The 25062-nt window shown below is 36.0% G+C and overlaps 1 protein-coding gene across 1 annotated transcript in view; it reads right to left on the bottom strand.

Moving 5' to 3' along the window:
• The window catches only part of TTC13 (tetratricopeptide repeat domain 13), a 39338-nt gene continuing 14276 nt past the window's right edge, over positions 1–25062 (bottom strand). The window contains exons 7-23 of the mRNA XM_058021170.1: positions 24748–24864; positions 23817–23927; positions 21341–21423; positions 20092–20233; positions 18687–18861; positions 18111–18267; positions 17710–17840; positions 17274–17406; positions 16689–16781; positions 12484–12567; positions 10963–11047; positions 8569–8678; positions 7100–7235; positions 6351–6430; positions 5144–5222; positions 3561–3640; positions 1–151 (exon numbers count right to left, since the gene is read on the bottom strand). Of these exons, the coding sequence (XP_057877153.1) occupies positions 28–151; positions 3561–3640; positions 5144–5222; positions 6351–6430; positions 7100–7235; positions 8569–8678; positions 10963–11047; positions 12484–12567; positions 16689–16781; positions 17274–17406; positions 17710–17840; positions 18111–18267; positions 18687–18861; positions 20092–20233; positions 21341–21423; positions 23817–23927; positions 24748–24864 (1920 nt within the window). The 3' untranslated portion in view covers positions 1–27. The remainder of the gene's footprint in view (positions 152–3560; positions 3641–5143; positions 5223–6350; positions 6431–7099; positions 7236–8568; positions 8679–10962; positions 11048–12483; positions 12568–16688; positions 16782–17273; positions 17407–17709; positions 17841–18110; positions 18268–18686; positions 18862–20091; positions 20234–21340; positions 21424–23816; positions 23928–24747; positions 24865–25062) is intronic.

Here is a 25062-nt window from a genome sequence, read left to right as displayed (position 1 = left end):
TACCTCTTGGCCTTTTATTTGTATAAATTATACAACAACTATAGTTTTTTTTAAACAATGAGATGAGTCTGTATTTAGTACTTCAATCATTGTTCTCAGAGTTGGAAAAGTCTCCGATACCGATGGCAGGCTCTTGTAAGAAGGTGAAATACTGAAAGAGAAAAAAAAAAAGTTATTTTTTAATGAGTTTTATAATTTACCTGCAAGTTAACACATTAACTTAGTTAACTAAGACTTTTTTCTTATCACCTTCTCCAACAAATTTGGGACCTGTGTCAAGAATTAACTCCGTGCAGGCTTGGAGCAGAGTGGCTGAAAGCTGCTGGGCAGAGAAGGACCTGTGGGTGCTGGCTGACAGCAGCTGAACATGAGCCAGCAGTGGGGCCAGTGGCATCCTGGCCTCTGTCAGCAATGGCGTGGCCAGCAGGAGCAGGGCATTGATGGTCCCCCTGTACTCAGCACTGGTGAGGCCATACCTCAAGTCCTGTGCCCAGTTTTGGACACCTCACTGCAAAAAGGGCACTGAGGTGCTGGAGTGAGTCCAGAGAAGGGCTGGAGCTGGTGAAGGGCCTGCAGCACAAGTCTAAGGAGAAGCAGCTGAAGGAGCTGGGGTTGTTTAGCCTGAAGAAAAGGAGGCTCAGGGATGACCTTATTGCTCTTATTGACAACCACTCACCAAGGAGGGTGTAGCCACATGGGGTTGGTCTCTTCTCTTAGGTTAACAAGGGACAAGACCAGAGGAAATTAGCTCAAGTTGTGCCAGGGAAGGTTTAGATTGGATATTAGGAAATACTTCTTCATGGGAAGGATGAAGACATTGGAATAAGCTGCCCAGGGAAATGGTGCAACCACCATTCCTGGAAGTCATCAAAAGTGTGTGGATGCAGCACTTGGGGACACGGTTTAGTGGTGAACACACTGCTGCATGAGCAGTTGGACTCAATGATCTTAAAGTTGTTTCCCAACCTTAATGATTCAATGATTCTCAGAATCTGCTGTTTACAAACAGCTCTTGCTTTTCATGACTACTCCATCACCATACAGAATGAAAACAATGTCTACATAGAAGAGCTTTCCAAAGCAGCAGAATTTAAAGAAAAAAATGTATTGCTTTAAGTCTTCCAGCCTTATTTACCACATCCACTATTATTTGTCTACCACAGACAAATAAGCCACTCAGGCTAATTACCTTCATATTACTACATCAAGTCCTTTGGGCTGTAGTTCTTCAGATTTCTTTTTTCTTTTTCCTCAAAGGCAACTTTAGCATTTTCTCCACTCTGGCACATTTCCTCACCTATTATATATACATCTCTAATTTGACCCAGCAATTTCCTAGGTTCTACTATACTACAAAATGGTATTGGTTAAAAATAAATTGTTTTGGCAAGATTATTTTTAACAGAAATGACTTCCCTGATCTGGTTTGACATGGATTCCCATAAGTTTCAACAGTACAGCTGAGGGAGTCAGAACCACATGGGTAGCACCAAAATGTCTTAAGCTGACTTTACTTCCAAGAAGGAAGTAAGATATGTCTTTAGAAAAAACCAAACAAAACCCACAAAACCAAAACCAGCATGAACAGAGGATTAATAAAGAAGAGTATATAACTGAGAGAATTACAGAAAAAAATTGTGGGAACCATAAATAATTTCATATTTCCAAGACAAGTATGTCTCAATATTTGTACAGACTACTTCTAATAAAATCCACAACTTGCTACACCTGTAGTTTAGAAATGTCCCTCCTTAATGAATACTGAATTTTACTCATTCACAAGTAGATTTTTAGCCTGAGTTTGACAAAGATGTCCTTGAATCTTATTAGCCTTCTTCCTTTAGGAAGGGATTTTCTAGTGAAAAGGGACAGTCTAGTGAAATTTACCAGGCTCAGGACCCCTGATCATAAAGTTAAGTAACACACATCAGTGTGAGATGTTTGGCACTAAGAGCAGCTGCAGAGTTCTACAGACTCTAGGATGTTGGACCAGACCTCAGGAGGTATGAGATCTAAGATCCTGTTCAAAGCAAGGTAAACTGAGAAGTCAAATCAAGGTGTCAGGGCTTTATCCTGCCAAGTCTAGAAAATCTCCAAGGGTGGAGACTGCACAGCCTCTTTGGGCAGTCTGCTGATGAAAAGATTAGGCCAAGTCTAAATGTTGTTTCAGCTTATGCACATGGCTTTTTGTCTTCTCACCAAACACTCATAGGTTGTGCAGAGCTGCTCTTAGATCAAAGCCTGATCTCCTTGAGGCTGAACAAGCCCAGCTCTCTCCTGTTAAGGCATGTGCTCCAGACCATTGGCCATACTGGGGGCTCTACACCGAATTTGTTCTGGTTTATTATGGTCTCTACTGCAGCTGAATGCAGTATTTTAGGTGTGGTCCAAAGTGCTGAGTACCCCCTAAATTTGGTTATCCAAACATCATCTTAATCCATCTAGTTGTCCTTTTGTCCAGACTATAATGTGCTATCTTGATATGAGAGTACTGTGGGACCCTTGCTGAAGTAAATAAAAATAAACAATGTTGATTGTTTTCATCATCCCCAAAAGTCAGTTTTTACCACAGAGAACCATCATTGCATCACAGAATGTTTGGTAAGCCCACATGGATTATTTTCTGTGACTTTTTCCTCCATATCAACTGAAATGCTTTCCTAGAGGACTCACTTCATGGCTTCCCCAGGGATCAAAATGAGGCTGACCAGCCTACGGTTTCTCTGGGTTTCCTTTTGGCTTTCTTGAAGAGGAACTCAAGATTTCCTTTCCTGCAGTAACCAAGAATGTCCCCTGATGTGCACCATATTTCCAAGATTATAGATGGCCCTGTAAGGACCTTGGCCAATTCTCTCAGAACCCTTTAAGTGTCTTGACCCTGACTTGAAGCATACTAGAACTGGTGTTGCGTCTGGCCTGATTTTTAGATTTTGTACGGGGAATAACTAGGGGACCAATTAAATACACCCCAATCATAATATTAATTCCTTGTCAATCTATGCAGTATTAAATTATAAATTCATATGAAAATCAAAAATTTGAAGCATTCCACAAAAGTCATGCACCTATACCAAGTAACGTAATTCTCCATATTTAAAATGTCTACCTACTTTGAAAACACTTAATCTCCAAATCAAAACAGAACTAAAGGATAAGCAAATTACTTTGGATATACAGTTTGAAGAGACCCATAGGAATTTTAAAAAAGGGTCAAAAAATTCCCCTTGCTTTGTTCACTCATTGCCAGTGATAATCCATAATATAAAAAGATAAATATAACCCACTGGATAAAATGAAGAAAACATTAACCCAACCAACTTCCTCAGAGAGTTTACTCACATAACTGGATGTCTAGACTATTAACTACTCTGTTAGACTAGAAATACACTGATGTGTCTGTAAATGTAAATCTCATCAATTCCTAAACAGTGTTAAAATATACACTGAATCCTTTACTAAACTCATAATTTCTAAGTAATGTTTCTTAGTATAGGTTTGAATTTTACATATAGCCTTTCATATTTTATTTCCCCATTCCCCATCTGAACAAAAGGATTTACCTTTTTAGATTCATCCAGCTCCTTGCTATTTTGGTAAATGCTTCAGACCCTGGTGCTGTCATGGCTTCAAAATCAACCAGCTGAAAATTTAAGAAAACAAAAGAAATATTAAGAAATTACAGAATTTTTAAGTTCTCTAACTTCAGGAAAGGCTTTGAGGGCTTTGCTACCTATATTCTTGGTAAGACAGGAGTAAGCTTACAAACCAGTCTGTGCCCTCACTACTTTGTCTCTCACCATCTGTTTGAAGCATTCAAGCCAGACACTAAAATCCTCTGTGGGTTTGCACACCCCAAAACAACCAATACTGGGAGCTACACTGGCCATGGCTACTGAATGACTTGCCAGGCAACAACAGGACTCTTGGCTACTGTGCACCTTTGACTTCAGACAAATGAACTTTCAGCCTGAAAATCCATATTGTCATAACTCTGGGACCAGATTAGCCCTTCTAACAACTCAGGCAAAAAAAAAAAAACTTCAGTTTCATTCCACAATTTCTTCCATGTCATGAAAGGTTTTCTAAAAAACAACTTTATTTGTATTCAGGCACACTGTTTGAGGAAAAGCTCTCAAATGTAAAGATGTCTCCAGTGATCCTGTAAGTCAGAAATCCTGCTTAGTAGTAATCCTGAAACTCAGTTTGCCTGCATAAAAATCAGTCAGCAAAATATTACTCTATCAAGTTCTAAGAAAATACTTAAAAACCCCACAGAAGTGTTTTACCTTCACTTGAACTCCCACAGAATGGGGAAGATACCAGCTTAATGATGTACTGAAGTTTTTTTGCTGCTAAGCAAATGCTGTTTGCTCTTAAAAGTTCACTGCACTCAAAGGAGTACATTGTTTTCAAGGCTTTCTAGAACAAAAGAGAAAATCACCCTTTCTTCAGTTATCCATGCAGGGTATTTTCTTCAACAACTTAGATTCTTATTGGAATTTTACTGATTCTTTTGACAATACATTAAAGAGACAGAGGTGTTCTCACTCCTGTCATGCTGAAAAGGGAATACAGCTAACAACCTCAAAGTGCTGAAAAAAAGGAAAACCTTTATTAAACAAGGTGGCATAATACTCAAATGGAGTCACTTAAAAACCAGGACTTAGTTTGACTTCAGCAGAATACAGAGGGGAAGGAGAAATCAAGAGAAGTTGCAAATCCACTTCTACTAACCAAGCCCTAAAGCTCTACAATACACTGAGAGTACAGGCAGAAAATTACTGCTGTGCATCAGAAGAATCACTAATTCTGCCCCAGTATTCTCAGAACCCTTAAAGCAAGCTGAAAAGAGCAGCTCAGCACACTGGAAATGCTTCAGTAACAGATTTTAATTCCTTTTGGACCAAACTGCTACAATTTGACTAATCCACATTACTGCACATGCCATCTCCAAATTCACCAGCTGTCAGAACAGCAATGGAATTTTCAATACTCTCTCAGGCTGCAAGAGGCATGCACATGACCCATCTCCAGCAAATAAGCATGCAACTTCTGTTCATTCTTCCAGCTCTTTCCCCACATTTACAAGTATTATCTCCTCCATCAAGACTGAGCTAATGCACTTCGATATTTTGATACTTGCCTTTCCTTTAGGGATTTTTCCTGATACTTCTTTTCCACTTGCCATTAGTGCTCCCATGATCACTGAATAGGCTATCACACTAAAAAAATAAAATTAAAAGCAACAAATGGAGTAAAGTCTTTCCATAATGCTATTTTAGACTACAAAAGAAATGGAGCATAGTATTGTTTCATAGAAGGCCAGTAAAGATTACTGTGCCAGTTATTTTAGAAGGAAAAAAACAAGCACAAAACACTTAAAAAGTGAAATCCTTGTAATTATCCAACATCACTAGAATGAAAGTTAGGAACCTATGGAGTTTTACTACTGTTTCTACATTAGTCAGAACCATATTTTTAGACTTTGGAGCTCTTAAGACTCTACAGGGCTAAAAACAAAGCAGACTCCTGCTCCCAAGAAGATCAGCTGTAGCCCAGAAGAGTTTATTAACTCTACTCCAATAGAGCTAGAGGCACTGTAAAGCTATTCAGTTATTTCATTTTTAACTTAATTTTTTGAACTGTGAATCTCAGACAGAATGTCCCCTAATTTTTACAATCAATAAGATAAATGCAAAATCTGATTATAAAATCCCAAAATCTCAGGTTTTTTCTTCATACTGAACTGTATCTAGAAGTAAGATTAAAGATGTTAAGTGCTTTGTAGAACAGAACAGAGATTCAGAATAGTCTTACATGTAAGCAGGTTTGCATTAAACTAGAATTCCAGTTGAAGAGTTCTGTGATATATGCAACTTTATCCTACAGTTTCATCTGGTGACCTTAACAGTTGCAACAATTTACTAACATAATATTTTAATGTATACTTCATTGAAGTAAGTTATGCCAAAGTATATCTCATTTTAAGTACACATTTTAGAAAAACTTCCTAAGTGAAATTACAGTGGTGTAACACAATATGGATTAGAAAACCAAGCATTAAAATTTAAAAATAACACTTCTCAATGTGTGAGCTGAGACTACTCATCATTTTAAATATACATGCAGCTATGAATAGTTACCATTAGCAATTACAAACTAGCATTTAAAACAGTACCAAGTCAGTTCCCATTGTCACAGCAGCACAAAAGGAAAAGCTGTGCATGGCACACAGCTCTATTAAAAATAATATTAATATTAAAATTTAAAAATACATTAAGATACTCCAAGGCATGGACATTGTACAGCAGGCAACAAAGGTAACAGAGGTGATGAATACCAACACTAACCTAGATCCTCTTGAAAGTGGCATTAAATTATAGAAGTAATAAACTAGTGACAGGATCAAGTTGCAAACAGCATCTACTTCCTAAGAGAAGAAAAAAGCATGAATTAAAGATAATTTAATAGCTGGGTAATACCTTACAAAGGTATACATTGCAAAGTCATACATTACCACAAGTATTTTTAAGAACCCTTTTAAGAACCATTTTCCAATGTGAAAATGTCAAATAATGAAACTGAAGTCTGATTAACAGAAGTTTGAAAAAACTACCTTGTTGTATCTCTAACATTTAGGCGAAACACAGTTCATCTATACACATATTAAAGGATGAAAAAGAAAAAGCTCAAATGTAGTCAGACTGTCCTAGCAAATCAAATCAACACAAACCCAATTCTAGAGCTTCTCACAAATTTGTGTTAGTCATCTTATATGTAACCACTGTGAGCCAAACCCTAAACAGCACTTACAGGGATGATGGCAAAGGTGAACACGAGAAAAATAAGAAACAACCAGAACACACTGCAATACTGAGACCTTGCCTGGACACTCTAGTACTGCAGGCAAAGCCCAGAAAATTTTAAAACGACAGACAGAATGATAGCAACTTCTTATGGTACTTGTCATAACTCGGTTTAAGTAACTTTATTACCTATGAACTCTGTCAAAAACTGTTACAACTGGGACTATTAAACAGAGAGTATAAAAACATAAAAGGCTTTTTTAAGGAATTAATAATTGCTTGAACAGCCTTACCCCCAGCTCTGCAGACAGAATTAGAATTTTTCCTTTAGCTGTTAGATCCTTATATAGTGCATCTATTTCTGCATGATACAGCTGTGTTCTCTCTTCTGTTGTCTGAGTTTCTACTGAAAATAGTATGTTCCCCACTCTGTTAAGCAAATGAAAAAGAAAAGGAGGTAAGACATTTTTTGAACAGAACTTGATGCATATGCAGGGCAAATTACAAATCTACTACAGTTACACATCACCTTTTCCCCATCATCTTCCTTAAGCATGTGCATTACTTCCCATCCAATTAAAAATCCCCAAAAATCGCTGAATTAAAAATGCTACATCAATCCTAAGTTTTAAAGAATGCATAAAGACTGCCAGCTAATCAAAGATGAAGTATTTACATTGAAGAACACCTGACAAGCATTAGTGTTCCACTTAAATTGTGGGTAAAAAAAAAGAAATATGAAATTTTAAAATATCTTCCTGGAGTTTGGATTTTTGTATAGAATGCTGAATGTAGTTTTCTTCATTTCTAAGAGGATTGTTTTGGTATAAGGCAGTTACCAACTATGGATCAAAACAGACTGAATGACACTGAACAAAGTTTGTCTGGAACAAAGTTAGGCTATTTACTGACACCAAAAAGTTTCCCTCAAAATAGTGAGACCATATATTTAATGCCCTTTCATCATACATAAGCCTGTGATTTAGAATGTAAAATAAAAAAACAAGAGATACATTAATATTTAGTAGGGAAGTCTGGATTCCATGCCACTCATTGAAAGCACACAAATTCTGGGAAAAATCCCAATGCATAGAATTTTAACTTTTTTAAATTAAAGTTTTAATTTAACAGTTTGACAGTGTTTCTGAGCTTCAATTTGCTCACTTTCAGAAAGACAAGGAATCAGAATCAATAAAGTGAGACATTTACTATCTCATCCAGAGAGTGACCCAAAGCCTCCTGTTGTATTGTCAGACATTCAGGTACTATTTAAATTTTCACTTGCAGATAGAAGGTCTGCAAGCATCTCAAACATAAAAAAAGCCAAAATCTCAAATAGAAGACCGTGTCTTCTATTCTTAGATCACAGAAATTTCCCTTCCATTCAGGACTTCTCAGTAAACACAAAAGACAAGGTCTCACAAGAAGAAATGCAATTTGATATGTATGAAGACTGAGGTAGTTGATATTTTTCTCCTTTAGGCATTTTATAGTCTAAGCTGAAAAACAAGGTCTCTTATCACTTCTGTGCTCTGTGTTTGAGAATCACCTCAGTTCCACCAGTGTTATCCAAATTCCCTTTTTGTTGAAAACACAACAGGAATCAAGCCCTCAAATGAATAAACTTTAGTTATTTACAAAAATGCCACTAGTGAAAAACAAAACCCACTTTTATGTGAACAGAAATGGCATTTCAGACAATTAATTGCTAATAGTTCATCACTGCTTAATGTACCCTAACCCTTGAAAACAGTGAACATACTTATCTCCCGTTATTGTAATTGTGAATCCATCATATTCTTTCCCTTGATCCTTCAGGCTGGGGACTTTTGTGTTCACAGTGAACCCATCTCTGGTTTTACTGTTAAACTGCTTTCAAAAGAAAAAAAAGTAATATTAGAGGTAGCAGAGGCTGCCTACCTATTGCTTTGAAGCACATAAAATACATGGAGTAGAAATGAATGTGGACAACCTACAGAACAGCACAAAGTTACTGTCAGTGACATTATTTCATTCATCCTTTATTTCCTTCTGAATGGAAACCATAAATTCTGAATGAGGCACAGTGGCATTTAACTTTATAACTAAATAGTGAATAAAATGTGCTGTTTATGAAAAGCCACTGTACAAAGCAGTTCAAGTTGTACAGATTTGTCCCCAAGTTGCACACTGATGGTGACCTTTTGGTGCAACCATGTAAATGGAAAAGCAGGAATTTGAGACCCCATTTTATGTTTACACTAAGAAGTGGTTGCATTAGTCCAAGTGTGAATTCCAGAATAAAACTCAAAGCAACAGTTTCTTAACTGTGATCCAGTTTCAAGTGATGTTTATTCTCATCAGAAGGAAAATATCTCTAGGTTTAAGAACTTTACAAAGCTACATTATGTAAGAGTAACACTGTAGCCATAGAGTTGCATGAAACCAGGCAGAACTGCATTTAAGTAAAGCCAAAATCCCAGCTTTCCACATAGAGCATTTGCCAGCTACCCAAATAACCAAATTACATCACTATCAGAAAGACATTCATTTTATACAGGCACTAATGAAACTAGTATGCACTAGTGTTTACTCATGCAGCCATTTATATTAACCCAAACCTGTGTTCCAGGGTGTTTTGTTTCAAGAGAATCTGCATTTATTTTAAAGGAACAAAAAGTCTCTAATGAGACAGCATTCCACTTTGATACAGTCTGGAATGGGATGCAGGAGACTCAAACCAGACCAAATTGTACAGGTATGGAAACTTCTGCCAGCTGAGACATTTACTTTGAAATAATTATACAGTCCACTGTGTTTATATATTTTCATCATTTTCTTGGAGTAACCTGTATTTTTAAAATCCACTGGTAGCATTTTTTCTAGCCTACAATTCAAAAGTAACAAGATTAGATGCCCTACAGGGTCTTACTTGCACATGTGAGTGTCAGGAGGGAACACTTAGCTGCCCACCCCAGCATCTACTACCTCTTCAGGGAAAGCTTTTGTTAAGGTTCAGTTTGTATCCACTTGGCTTCATGTTTCAAAGCCAAGAACAAGACAGTAATATAAAAAGGGGCTCTGAAATTGGGGCGTCTTCAAAGAACATATATTCACAACACATTTTAAAACCCAGAGAAAAATGTAATGCTTAAACCACGTAGCTCCTGCAAAGATAATTGCAGTGCATGAGTGAGCACGAGTATCAAGGACTCATCCAAACCCAGACAGTCTGTCAGGAGTAGCAGCAAGGCAGCTTCAGAGACTTCTGCTCTATGGCAACCCAGCTGCTTTGCTTAGATACAAAATTCCAGTGTGGACACACAAGATAAGAAAGAATTTGTCTCTATTTAGCATAATGGTTTCTTCCCAAATTTTATTCTGCTCTGATTAAAATCCTGTACAATCCTTTAAAAAGACATACTTTGTAATTTTGTTTCCCCAACCCCAAATACTTACACACTCCTCACCCCCAGATTAATTTGGAGGGGTGGGGGGGGAAAGGGGGAACAACTTTTACTTAAATCCAGCTCAAGACTTACTACTCAAGTTAAGATAGAAGTATAAATCATTTTGCAGGTCATATATCCAAAGCCTTTCTACAAATACCACCAGCAGGAGGAGTAAAACCTGCAGGTTTCCCACTCCTTTTTTTGGCAAGTCTTCCTAAGCTCAAAAATATTATCCAGGATTTCATTTTAGCTGTCAGTCACAAAGAACAACTACTCCCCCACTTCCTCATGCCAACCCCACCACATACTGAGCTGCACCAATGAACCAAAAAGTAAAAAGAGCTTCTATATTCCTAATCTTACATGCACATCAATCAATTTTTCTCCTTCCTACTGTACAGGCACAGAGTGAGGCCACTATGGCAGATCTGACCAAAAACGCTCTTGGGTTGAGAAGGTTGGCTTCCAAGAATTACATTTAACATTCTGGTTTCCCATTATTTTGTTACCAGTCCACAGTTAGGCAAAGGATTTCAAATATACATCACCCATTCACACATATCAAAGGGAAGATCCAATCCTATATCCAGATTTGGAGCAACCTGAGCTAGAATTTCCAGTTATTCTTTTCAAGCTTATACAATGGTTTTATTTTGAGGAACTGAATACCTCCCAGAACACATTTCATGATTTTTACCATATATTGAAGTTTTTCTGTAATTTACCTTCATTATGGGGAGAAGATCTTCTACTTTATGTACCTTTTCCAAAGCTTCTCGAACCTCTAGCAGTCCTTTTGGATTATTAGCACTGGAAAAAATTAAATATGAAATACAACAGTTGAACGAACACATGTAGTACTTCTGGAAATACACATACCTTTAATCTAATCAGCCATAGTTAAGTAAGTTGTTGAAAATTAATTATTTATGTTCTGAAAATAAGTTCCCTTATACTTGTCTACATGTTCTCCTATATTTCAAAAAGTAATTTTCTCTTGTATCAGCTCAGCTTATTTTTTTCAGCTTCAAACCTCAATTTCAGTATTCAGATTTATCTTATTCTAATCGACTACTCTGTCTTACTCTTGCTGTTGACCACTCTAAAGCATCAAACAGTGTTTGCATGAGTGTGTGTGGGCAGGGGGTTCTAGGTAAGGAAAGATGGAAGTAGGAGAGAGTTAAAATTAGAAATATTCTTCACAAAATACGCATCTGGGTAGCCTCAAAGGCAAGTAAATACTTCAGATGCAGGCACAGTGGGATCGCGAAGAAACCTGTTGAATTACTGCTCTAATCAGTAATTCAACACTTACACTGTACCAGATTTTAAGAACAAAATTCTCTTAGAAATCACACCACAAATTGGTCTGGTTTAAGGTCAAATGCTACTGGGCTTACTGTGAAAAAACTTCCTAGCAACAGAGGACAGAGTGTCAGCTACATATTTTCAACAACTATCATAAATTTCTAAAACTTGAACATTTTCAACTGTTACAAGGATTTTCTGCACTGTCATTTTTTGATATTTAAGTAGCACAATGAGATTGAAAAACAGAACTCAGTATTTAATAAAAGTTACCAGGCCAGAGGAAAATTAGAGGGCTTAAAGCTAAAAGAGTTTTTTCGTTTTTTATGTTATCAGAATACTGTACAGTATTCAGGACAGATGGCAACATCAATTTTCATGTTACCTTTAGTCATATTATTTCATTCAATAGTCTACAACTCTCTTCAGTTCCAGGGCAGCATCTACCAACCCATCTATGTAACAGATAGTAAAGATTCTCTGCTCATTTAAAGCTCCTTGTCAAATACCTGTTCAATGAAAATTACCTTCCATATCTTTCTCTTTTTTTCTCCTCACTTCTTAATAAATTTATATCAATAGTCAGAGTAACTGTACTTGATTCTACCAGGAGGAACCTCAACATCATTAATAAATCATATGCTTAGAAAGAATAGAGATCCTATCATGACAGAACTATGGCTACAAATTCCAAGCAGTTATTACTTTCAAGGTATACTATAATTCACAGGGTTTTTTTCCCTATTAAGTTCCTTTGTGTGGCAATGAATACAATTTTCCATTTCCGGCAGGAATTAAAACAATTATATATGCTAAGGAAACCAGAACTTACTAAGCTAAGAAAAAAGTCTTTTGGACTTTGTAAAGTGAATATTTTGTAAAATTCAGATCACTATTACCAGGAGAACAAAGGAGGGGGCAAAAAAATTGTAATTTACCCATGATAAACAAGGATCCTGTCTTTGATAAAATGAAGAATTTTCTCAAAGTATTCCAGGTACCGCATGTTAATGACCTGTCCCCTACAAAGAAAAGAAAGGGTTTTTTTGAAGTCTTGTTTTTCAACCCAACATTTCAGGACACAAATATTACTCAATATTTGACACAATTTTTTTCACAATTGCTCTGTAAATTAAAGGAATGAAGCATGTAGGATTTATCTACATGGTAAATTGCCTATCTCCCATTTTAAATTACATAGTGAACTTGCTCAAATTCATGTATGATTAGAATTGGTGTTCTCTGATAAACTACATTCCATGCATATTTCTCCATTTTTAGTGTGCCTGATTCTAGCAAATCTTATCTATATATAATAATTATGAATTTGTACAAGATATATTCTTCCCTAGACTCATAGATACAACACAACTAGAAAAGAATTCTCAATTTTCACATCTAGATAACAACATGCTCCAGTTTTCATATTTGGCAATATACATGTTGATCTGCTCTGACTGTCCACATATATATGTTTCTTTATTCACCTATGTTCCTTTATATTGAACTATTTTTGCTTTTAATCCCAAGAATTACAAGTAGTAACTGAAAAACAAAAACATTAAATGTGTTGCTTTTTCCCTTGGACTTCTAAGTAAAAAAAAATTAAAAATCAATATTAAGATGTGGTAGAAACCTGTTGGGATTACAACCACTCTGAGAGGAAAAATTACATACCATTACTGCATTTGTAGGAGTCCTTCCTCTTCTCCCAGTCTACAAAACAAGATTTTATAAAGCAAGCGTTATCGCTCTCTGAGGAAGCAAAACCACTGTCAATCACAGGAAGCTGTGTGCACCTAGCTTTTTCTTTCCACTTTAGGGGATTTTTGTCAGCTCAAGTCCCTGTCTAATGTCTCACTTGACAGTCTCTCACCTTAGGAGGGCTAGTCTCAGAAAACCAGCAGAATCAGTCCTCAAAAACTGAACAGAATTAGAACACATACACACGTCTGCACATAGAAAAGGGAGGCAGGGAAAGTGGAAGGATGAAGACAAACCTAATATACAGAATTTGCCCTTGTTGTACGTCCCATCCTTTTCCATCTGTATTAAAAAATATCTGTACAACAGGCAGTAGTGTGTCAGTATAAGGGTTCTCCCTTAGCGTCATCTTGGAAAATACATCCAAAGCAGACCTCTCCTCTATAAGGCCATCGAGAAGCTGTTGTACCAAGAAAGAATTTTGGTGGGTGGTCAGAAGTGATTTGTGTTTATTCCCACTCTTTCTTCTTGTTTAGCAAACATTACCACCAAGAATTCAAAAGTTGCAGTGTTCCAGAGTGCCTCTTTTTCCCATAAGAACATTAAGCATATCATTAATGTTTAGCTGATCACAAATCCTTGCTTTGGCTATGAAAACAGCTAAAGCTTTCCAAAACATTTTCTCTACTTTAGATCAAACTTACTAGCTTTCATCATTTAAGCCAGAAAGGAGATAAGCCAAATTCACCCTTGTCTATGGACCAACAAAGAGGCAGCTGACTGACACTTGCATCTTAAGATCAGAAATCCTATGAAAAATTGTGAAATGCAAGATGTTTCTTATATATCTTTTTAAAAAGGTCCCCAAATTGACACAAAACAAACAAAAAAGGTTTTTATTTTGTGACACACTCCAAACATTTTGCCATTCTGGAAAAGAAAAAAAATTAATTTAGCAGACACTGAATGCTAATGCCACCATGACAAGACTCATTTGACAGGAATCACTGAATAATACTGGACTTCCAATGAAAAGAACTTTACTAAAGAAAAAGACAAGTAATCCAAGTATTTCTGCCCACAGAAATTCTTGGTGTGCAATTCAGATGAAATAAAACCAAGAGAGACAGCTTGAGCTCAGCATGACTAGATCTTTAACAAATGCTGGAAGAACACCCAACTGCTGTTGCTACATTTCTTGTTTGACTGAACAGCTTTTATCTTAATATACATAACAACCATGCAAACTGCTATTTGTCAGCCTAAATCTACTGTTACACCTGGCTGTCAGGTAGCCATGCTGTTTTAGAAGGAATTCAGCCTTAGTCATATGGGTATGAGAATAACTTTCAAACCATAACCTAACTATAAAACAAAGTATATGTTCCTGAAAGACAGTCAAAAGACCATAAAGCCATCTCAGTTACCAAGAAAAGGGTATTAGCTCTGTGCCCTATTAGTCTTTTCAATCAGCAGCCATTTTACAAGCTGAATAATGTAAAAATGAAATGATACAAATCTGCATAATTATTTAAGAAGAAATTGTCATTTAGAAATCTGTGAACTAGAAGATGCTTCAAAACTGTGAAAAAACAACTATTAATGTTTAATATGTTCATTTATTTTTTCCCTCACATCACATGAAATAATCAGGATGGAGCCAAAAGCAGACACAAATAAGAGAAAGCTGATCAAAGAAAGAGGTTATTACTTAAGGCTGGAGAATGACCAAACTAGACCAGGTTTCCAGAGTCAAAAAGAATGCAATCACCATCCAGTACTAAAGCACAAGAAACTCTTAAGACAGTGGTATTTAGGCTGCTTCAAATCTATCACTTCAAAACAGGCAGCAAACCAGTATTTTTCAGAGAACCACTACTTAGCTATCAAACAAGCACAACCAAAATGCTAATGGCATCCCCAAAAGCCAAGGCTGAGCAAAACCAAAAAGGTTAGAATTAGGTTCACTGTGGGCCTACAATTCTGAAGCTTACTTCAGACTTCTATAAAATGACCAAAACAGCTGTAACAGTACATCTTCAGTTTTGCCAGCATTCTGATGAAAGGAAAACAAGTACCTTGGTCACCGCAAAACCAGAGTTCCTGACACAGAGATTCTGTACAAGGACATATCTCCACAGATTAAATGTTCAGTATTAGTTTCAGGATGTTAATTAAGTGTTGTTACATGAATGCCTTTCTGCCAATACAGGTCACCTAGAAGTTAGGCTTTTACTCTCCTATTTAGAAATAAAACCATGAAGAAACAGGTGAAGTATGGAATGCATCTCTGTCTCCAAGAACAGATGGCTGTGGTTTCTGCTGCACTGTACATACCACAAGAGAGAAATGCAGCAAAGATGGAAACAGCTTGGAGCCCAAATGTAACCCTTGGCTTAGGTGAAGAGAGAAGCCTGAGCACAAGACTGTTTAAAAAGCAGCACATCTTGCAAAGTAAATGATCTGCACTGGAGTTTAATGCAGCATTAACCACTCCAAGTAAAGGAGAGGCTGCTAGGGTCCATTCCACAGACTGAAAGGAAGAGTGAGGACAAATCCTCATGAGCCTCTGCATATGAACATCAGAACATCACTATTCTTCTCTGCCTGAAATAATTCTTGAGAAAGCTTTGTCTCCCTCATTCTTCTTTTTCAGTACAGCTTCTCAAAGAACAAAGAGATAGACACATATAAAAGCAGAATGACAGATCAAAGATTCAGTATTTCTTAGGAGGGGGTGGAGTAAGATGAAACCTGGCTACATATTTACTTACACAAACACACTGCTCCTGTGATTGACAGTGATGTTGCCACATCGAGTCTGTCACACTTGTACCACTTCAAAGGGGGTAGCACTGTCATGACTACAAAGTTTTGCAGCATGGGAGAAGATGGAACGTACAACAGTGGTTGAATCTTTTAAATTTTATCTTTATTTGGAAGTGCAACTGTTACATTTCACAGGTTACTTATTTCATCATTTTTTCTTTACTTTGGCCTGCCTTGAAAACAAGTATGAGAACTGTTTTCCCTTTCCTTTGTAAATCACTATTAAAATTAATAGAACAGCATTGTTTCAATCTGCCTTTGAGAAGCAGGATTGACAAAAATTACAACTATGATAAACTTAATAAAATTTTTACACTTAAGGTTACTTGGGAATTAAAAATAGCATGTGAAAATATGTATATTCTGGATCCTTTTTAGACACTGCTACAACTCAGTAATACAACTGCAATTCAGGAAAAAGAGGAAATGTCATAAGGGAAAACTGTGCACAAATCCCAAATGTTCCATCAGGAATCATAAAATGAATATTAAAGTAAAACAGTAAGCACATACACATTCAACCTTGTAAAATGCTGTTTCACAAAGAGCTGGCAATTCTGGTGCAATCCCTTAGAGTGTGTGGGAATGCTGTTTGGTAAAACTCTCATACCTGATTAAGTTAATGTGATTATTGAAACCTCTGCTAAGGCTGCGGGCAGGCATTTGGTCCAACCAAAGCACAGGCTGGTCAGGGTCAGCTATCCTACAAAGACAAAGGACATCAACACTGGCACACATTTCAATCCATGCAATATTTCTAATAAAGCTTTTTCCACAGACAAAAAAATTTTAGGCAAAAACTAGAATTCAGAGATTACAGAAAAGAATTTTTCCCAAAACACAGGTTTGTTTCTTATAAAAACCATACAACTCAAACATTTGATGTTTCTGGAGTTGAAACTGTTAGTTTTTATTTGCCTTAGCTGCAATGGATCCTATGGTCTCTCATAGCTTTGCTTCAACTGGAAAATGCTATACCTTTTTTCCTCTCCTTTATAGAAGAGAAGAAATGGAGTATTTTCAGAAGTGTACTCCTTTTCTTTTATCAGAACTACACCCATCCTTTTATCGGAACTTTTCTAGTTATAGAGCGGCAGCTAGTGTTCATTTTCTTGTCCATGACTGCAGCCCTTTGGTTACCTGGAGCACTCATCATCATGAGAACCAGTGCAGCCTTGCCCTCTGTGACCATTACCTTCTCCACTTCACAGCAATATCAAACATATCTCTCCACTGCATCAGCCTGGTCTTCCCATTCATCCGAACTTTGGAGTTTGCCCAAGTCCGCTGCACAGCCTGCATCACTTCTAGAGTGGCCAATCCCATTGCTGAGGTGAGGCACGAGGACACAGGTACCAACAGCAGAAACAGAAAACCAATTAGAGCCAAATACTCAGTGCTGCACAGACAGGAAACTGAAGTGGGAAAGCAATGTATTTACAGGAATAGAATGGACAACATCAAAAAGTCTAGGAGATACTGATTTCCAGTGCTCAGCTAGGTCAATCATTATTTTAAAGTTTCTATCTGATTTGAAAGAAACCCAATTTGCAGACAGAAAAGATACAGCATTCAATTATCACACTGACTCCCCTGCCCCCTCTCAAATTTACAGAACATTTTCAGTATACCTCTATGTATCCTTTTATTGGGAAGAAATCCTGGTGTCTCATACTGCATCATGGAACCCAGATGATCAGCTACACATATGAGCTCTTGCACATCAGGCTTATAGCTTTCGAAATTCTGAAATAACACATCTCTTACAGAGGAGAAAAACATGCATCAGACATAGCTTGGTTATAAAAGTCCTGAAAGCATTTGGCAAACAAATCTGTGTTTTACAAATCAATACCATTTGTGTGAGAAACATTTTAAAGGACAAAGAACACTCATTCCTCCTCCAGCCCACTGAACATACATAGTATGTTGCAGTTACATGCAATATCTCAAATTAATTCAGTCTTACTGAATTCAATGGTAGATTCCCCCCCCTCCATTTAAAATAAGTTTTAAAAATAAAAATTCTCACTTTATATGTGGCTGTAACCCTGGCTGTTCTTCATAATTTTCTATAAGAAAAGGAAGATTTTTGGCCCAGTGATCCTTGAAATTTCCAGGAAGATCTGTATCAGTATTATACTCTGTAAGAGGGGTATCCAAATGTGCATGCAAATACCTAGAATACTCTGAAGGAAAGAAATAAAATTAATACTGTTTGCATAATCAGTTTACTTATGCCATTACACAAAAACAGTAACCAGGTTATATGCTTGGCAGTTAAACAACATGACTTAAATAGTCATTATTTTTAGACAGTATCATTTTTCTATTAGCCAATTTCCAAGATAAAAATAAGTACTTTCCAACCAAGTATCCCAACAGTCTACATTTATATAAAAATGTGTATTACATTTTTGGATCTAGTTTTTACATGTATGAACAATACGAATCAGAGTCTTTTTTTCTTAACATCCATAGTCAACAGTGCTCATGAGAATGTACAGTGTTTTCTCTAGGATGACCATAATTACAAGCAAGCTTACACTTTTAGGGTCCTTGAAGCATTTAAGAAAATTTTTTACAAACCCAAATAATTCCAACTTACCTCGGAGATATTTCACTTTCAGATATTCTGGACTGGCCTTCTGTCCTGGTAGAGGATCATTTAACATAACTTTGGTCTGAGCTTTTATGCCTTCATAAAACTGTCCCATTGCAACATGGCTGAGACCCTTCATGTACTGGCACACCTCATTGTATGGTTCTAGCTGAAGACATCTCTAGGAGATTAAAGGAACAAAGCACCCATAAATCAAAAGACAGAAAGACCATCTTCAAATAGTCCAACCTGTCTGGCCACAGGACATGTGAAAAGATTTATTGATTATTAAGATCCACTTCCATCATCATTTTCTTTCAAATGCTGCTGAGCACTTAAATTGCTAGCAAATTTAAGAAAAAATATTTTCAGCTTTATAAAAGGGGAAAAAAACTGAAACCCCAAACCTTGTCAATGCAAATATGTCTTTGCATACTTTGCTCTAACAATATTAGCTCAATGTTAGCTGGGTGAAATTAGGCAAAATATACTGACAATATTGCAAATTATTTTGGGTTAAGTATATAGACATACATCTCTTCTGTCATTTCCCCCATTCATCTCTTCACTACTTCATGCATTAGTACACTTCTATGTTAGTCAGCTATTTACTGTATGTTAAACACACAGCAAATTCCTGTTTATGATTCAGAAATGAATGCTCCAATTCTTCTAGTAATTACATGTTTTTAGAAGAGCATCTCCATCTCAGAAGTTGAAGTACCTTTTCAATTACAACACTATCTACAAACTGGGTTATAGAAGGTGAATATGTAATAATGCACATAAAGTGTTCTCCCTGGGATAAGCACAGACTCGTTTGGAAAGGGATCTTATTTCATTCCTTGTTTTAAGAATATGGGCATACAAATAACATCTGCCTTTTTTTGTTCTGTCTCCAAAATAAGGCAATTATTTAATGCCAGTAGAGATAGGCAAGATTTTGGCAATATGAAAATTTCTGCAAGCACAATGAATCACAACATATGCTGAATTTTTCAGAAGAAAATACTCTAGAAAAATTAGATAAACATTGTAAATTGTTTTCAGCTCAAAATTACAGACTAGTACATTTTACCTTTTATGCAATATGAAAAAACTTTAAGTTTCAAGTCAAAGTATCAGCAAGAACACAATTACCAGTTTAAAAAGAAAAATATTTCAGTTAGCGCTTGGCTTTACAAACACAGAAAACAGTTATAGAAGCCACTTTAGTTTTACCAAGATTACATTCTTAATTACAAACTGTTAAGTTTTATCTTTTAAGACAGATTCAGAAAAGAATATTTCTAGTTCAGATGCACACACACTCAGAATGAAAAACTTTTAAATTTTCCCGTTTTATTGCACTTGTTGAATACAAGACCTTGTTAAAACATGTAAATTTTGTGTTTACTTAGGGCCTGCTTACCTTAAAATTCTTTAATGCTTCATCTAAGCTACCATGATGATAAAGCATCATTCCCTTGAGCTGTAATGTCTGAACATGATTTTGATTCAGCAGTAATGCCTTCTGGAAGCTCTCTGTAGCAGCATCAAAGTTGCCAAGCTCTCTAGGTGATTCCAGAAGACGGAAAGTGAAAAATACAGTAGGCAACAGTGACAAAAAAAAAATTGTTAAAGGTGATTTTAACGTGTCCAAAGGGGATATCATTGAAGAGAAACAAAGTACTAAAGCAAAATTTCTATAACAAAAGCAGAAATTTTGCAACCATTCTCCTGTGCCAATGAAAGAACAGCTGCACAGTTTGTTACTTCCAGAAATATGTACTCTGATATACAACCCCACAAGAGCACAGATCTTCAAAATCCTCAGCAGACACTAAAACTATAAAAACACATACCTAAGGTATTTCTTCAGAAACTAAAAAAAGTAAATAAAACTTCCACACAAAGCATTCTTGGAAAAAATTATCTTTGAGAGGACTTTTTAACTTTTAAAATACAAAAATGTTATTAAAAATTTACCAACTACTTAAATGTTGAGTAAGAAGAAAGCATATGGTGTTTGAAAACTGAAACTAACTAAAAATTTACTGACTGGAATTACTCCATGTGTAGGACAGCTGTACATATCAGCTGATAGTAAAAACAGTCACAGAGAAACTGTCATGAGAAAATTAAAATAGAAATAGTATACAATTTAGTTTATCATAATTTTTTAGTTCAGTAATTCAAAAAAGAGCAAGTCAAGAAAAACAAACAAGATTTACTAGTTTTAAATTCATTTGCCAAGAAGAATTTTTAGCAGAATAGTGATTAACCACAGCTCTTTACTTTCAAATAAATGCATGAACACCAAAGCCACTACATTTGAAGCAGGATTTAATCAGCTATAGCTCATGTTGTATCATGAGCTTTCTATCATTTTAAAATCATTTAGCATACTTAAAACACATCTTACTGAAAACTGCCATTTAGCTAACCATTGTGTCTGGGAGACTCAAAGAGCTCCCAGGGACTAAATTAAAAATACAAAGCAAACATAGAAATTATTTATATTGAACATATCCTGACATAGCCATACCAACTGCTGGAGCTACCAAATATCACATTTGGTTCTGCACAACTTTGTAGTAAATGTGTAAAACTTAGAGTGCATTTTAAAGAACACAACCAGATGAAAAAATGACTTTACAACTACTTCAGAATATGAGTACCTGTAGGCTTGTCCAAGACTTTTATATGCATCTATGAAGTCTGCTTTCTGCTTCAGAGCTTCTTTGAAGGATTCAATGGCTTCCTACAGAAAGGAATCAACAGAAAAATCTGTAACTTACTACATTCATTAAGTTTCAGCATCCTCAGTAGTTATTAGCTATGGAATTTATGGTTATATATCACAAGCTTTGGAAGGAACAAAGAAGCATGAATTTATTACAAAATCTATAGAGTAAAATTTATTACATAATAAATGAAATACCAAAACATCCTTTACAGTACTGACAGATTTAGCTGAAATTCCTTTGTCTAATATGCAGTGGGAATGAGCAATTCTTTTAGCATTTTAATAGAGTTTAGAGATGAAATCCCTTCAGAGTTGCTTTCAAAGCACAGTCTGCTCCCAAAAGCAAAGCAGTCTCTCCTTACAGTCTTCTTTCTTCATTCATAATACACCTCTTAAGTTTTGGAGACCAAAAGACTCCTTCAAATCTGCACTCTGCCTTTAATTGTCTTATTGCATTCTTTGTTATTGTCTCAGTTGGAAACATTCCCTTTAGGGATTACAGAGTAAGTGATCATCTTCACACAACAGCGTGTAGTGTTGCTATCACTGCTATTGCTGTTGTAAGGAATACAATGTAATACAAACAAAAGCTAACAATACAAGCATGCGGTTAAAGAAATATTCCTCTTCAAAGAATCTGATTAAGAACTCAGCTTTTTTAACTAGAGTGGCTACACAAACTGGAATATTCAATACCGAGACTTAGAATTAAGGATGGAATAATCAACTACTTTATATTACAAAGGAATGCCTGGAAAGTATCTTGAAGTCTTCAATGCAATAAATTTGATGCAGTAAGTAAAGAATTACTGGTATCTTTAGTCACTTTAGAAATTCTTGTTTAGAAAAACTATCAAATATATTCTGAGCACTACAATGTGCACAAAAATACCCGCTGAACAAAAATGTAGGACAATCACCTACAACTATAGAGAGGCTCATATCCTACAGATAAGTTTTAAAATCAAGATTATTATTCCAAAAACCAGTGATTCAAACAAATCTCTTTTCACCCAAAAATGAACACATCCACCCTCAACTCCAATCTTCAATTTTCATCAAGCCTTATAAAACCTAACACATGGCATAGCTTTCCTTTAAAAGGCAGCCTGAATCTGACTGGAAGCTAAGGTGTACCTGGGAATGAAAAACCAGTCAGTGATAATCTCTGAACATGAACATCAGAGAGGAAAAATGCTTCCTTTGAGAAAAGAAATTGGGGAGAAGGATGTGGCAATACAGAAATGTATTGACCTGTGTATCAGAAAGAAGAAAACTTTGCTTCTATTCTGCTAACTGAGACAGCACTTATTTTTGTCAACTTTTCAGTCAGCTTTTTATTTTCACCATCACTTTTTGGGGTCTCTGTTGCCTACAACGAAAATCAGAAATCCAGACTATTATTTGTAAGTGTCTCTTCTTACTGCAAGAAGACACAGACAATAAAAGTTCAACGACAGTCTGATGTTCTCACAGTATACAGTGAGACTGTGGAAAAAATACCTGCTTGGGTACTAAAAAAGTGAGGAAGTGTACTGCAAAAAAAAATAGAGATTAAAAAAATAGTGATTGCCTATGAAAGATAGTGGGCTGAAACTCAAGAGTCCTGGGTTGCCTCCAGATTCTGCATACAACCCTTAAGGAACCCCAAGCTGTTATCAGAGGTTAAACAAAAAAGACAGCTTCCACTATTGAATTCAGGAATCACACCATTGCATCTTAATTTTTCCAACTGAGGATTTCAGATAACTTGTCTAATTACTCTATCCTCTGGAAAATGGCAGCAACACCTCTAAATACTTTACAAACAAGAAACGGGCAATATTACTACACCTAAAACAGAGAGAAGCTTTGAGTTAGAAATGGTGAAAACTTAAAGACATGGGATGAACTTACTTCCCTGCTGATTTTAGAAACTGAAGGAGCAAGTATGTTCCCTCAAGTTAAATATCAGCCTTCCAGAAACAACATAGGATTGAAATAAACATGCATAAATGCAAGGCTTTACCAGCACTTTCCTTTATTACTCCCTAGCTCATTCAAGAAAGAGTTCAAAATTAATTTCTTCTTCATCCCTCTTCCCTTCCTAAAACTTAGGAAATCTCTACTTAATTTTGAAATTTTTGAACATAATCACACAAATACTAGCAGAGGTGCTAAGTACAAATATCTTTCAAAGCATTATCCTTGAACATGCCTATTATCACTGACCTAATGAGATTCAACAAGACCTGCAGTATTTACAAATCATATAATGGAATCTTTTTGTTTTGCTTGCACTCTCTTACCTTAAAAATCTTCCTTATGTGAGAGAAAATACAACACCAATGATATTTCTACTGTTTTATGGAAATAATTTCAAATAAAGGGCATTGTTCCACATGAAGTATTGTTTAATACAGCTTTACCTTCAGAAGTCCTCTGTGAAAGAAGGTTAAGCCTTTATAAAGCATAGCTATAGGCTGATTTTTGTTCAGTTCCAGTGAGCGCTGAAAATCTTCATGGGCTGTTGCATAATCCTATGATAAAGAAGGTTTCAGATGACACAGAAAACACCATACAAATAAAGAGGAATATGCATTTTTATTTCCATAAAAGTAAACTACAGAATTTTGTTTAATATATGAAGTCAGTCTCATGGCTAAGCAGCAATGATTATCAATTACCAATCAGAACATTAAAGAATGTACAACACACTTCCAACTTTTACAGAAAGTGCTGTATAAAACATAGTAAAGTAAATGGAAAAATAGCTGGAGGCAAACAGTAAAATCAAAAGAATCAAGCAGGAAATCAGCTATCTAGTATTCACACAATCTTTGAAGATAAAGCTACTTGTTCTACATTAAAGCTTTAAGAACACCACACACAGATCACATAGCAAAATGGGATGTTAGCATTTTTGTAGGGGTTTTTTGTTTATTGTGAGAAGTGTTTTTTTAAGTATATAAAAGACTTACTGCCTTGGCCGTAAGTATTTTCCTTCTTAGACTGGTGTTTATCAATACTAATAAACTGCAGGTTATAAATCAAGTCAAAGTCTTTATCTACTTCCTACTCCTCAAACACAAAAGTATCTGAGGTGTGCACGCAAGGTACTTGTCCTCTGATTCTCAGCATTAAATAGATTTGTCAATGAAATACTTCGTGAATACTCCTGAACTGTCAGAAAGCAGCTACAGGAGAAGCAGGGCTTTTGTTATTAGAATGGTTTACGTTTTTTTAACTAAATAGGAAAGAAGTTCTAGAACAAAATTAAGAACTAGAACAGAAGTCAACAAAATCATGAACAACATCCAAAACAACCAAAGCCAAAGAGAATCCCCAAACTCCACTAACCTCAGATATGAAGTAAAGGGTACCTCTGTGCCTGTAGAGCCTTGCTGATGGTTGTAGCTGAATAGCTTTGGTGAGATCTGATAATGCTTCACTGATTCGTCCTAGTGGGGACAATATCTAAGAGTACAAAACCAAAATACAGTTTAGAGCAGACAGACTGAATGGACTTGTTTTAGAAATAGAAGATTATTCTTTTCCATGTTCAGCTTTAACAGAGTAATTGTATTTGCTAGAATAGGCTGGAAAGTTCCACTGTAAATGTCAGTAATTATGGCTTTTAAATCCCTATGAAAGAGTAAATCTGGAAGAATTTTT

The sequence above is a fragment of the Melospiza georgiana genome, chromosome 3 (genome assembly GCF_028018845.1).
Source record: "Melospiza georgiana isolate bMelGeo1 chromosome 3, bMelGeo1.pri, whole genome shotgun sequence".
NCBI lineage: Eukaryota > Metazoa > Chordata > Aves > Passeriformes > Passerellidae > Melospiza > Melospiza georgiana.
The sequence above is the reverse complement of the archived record's forward strand: the minus strand, read 5'-3'. Positions and strand labels throughout refer to the sequence as shown.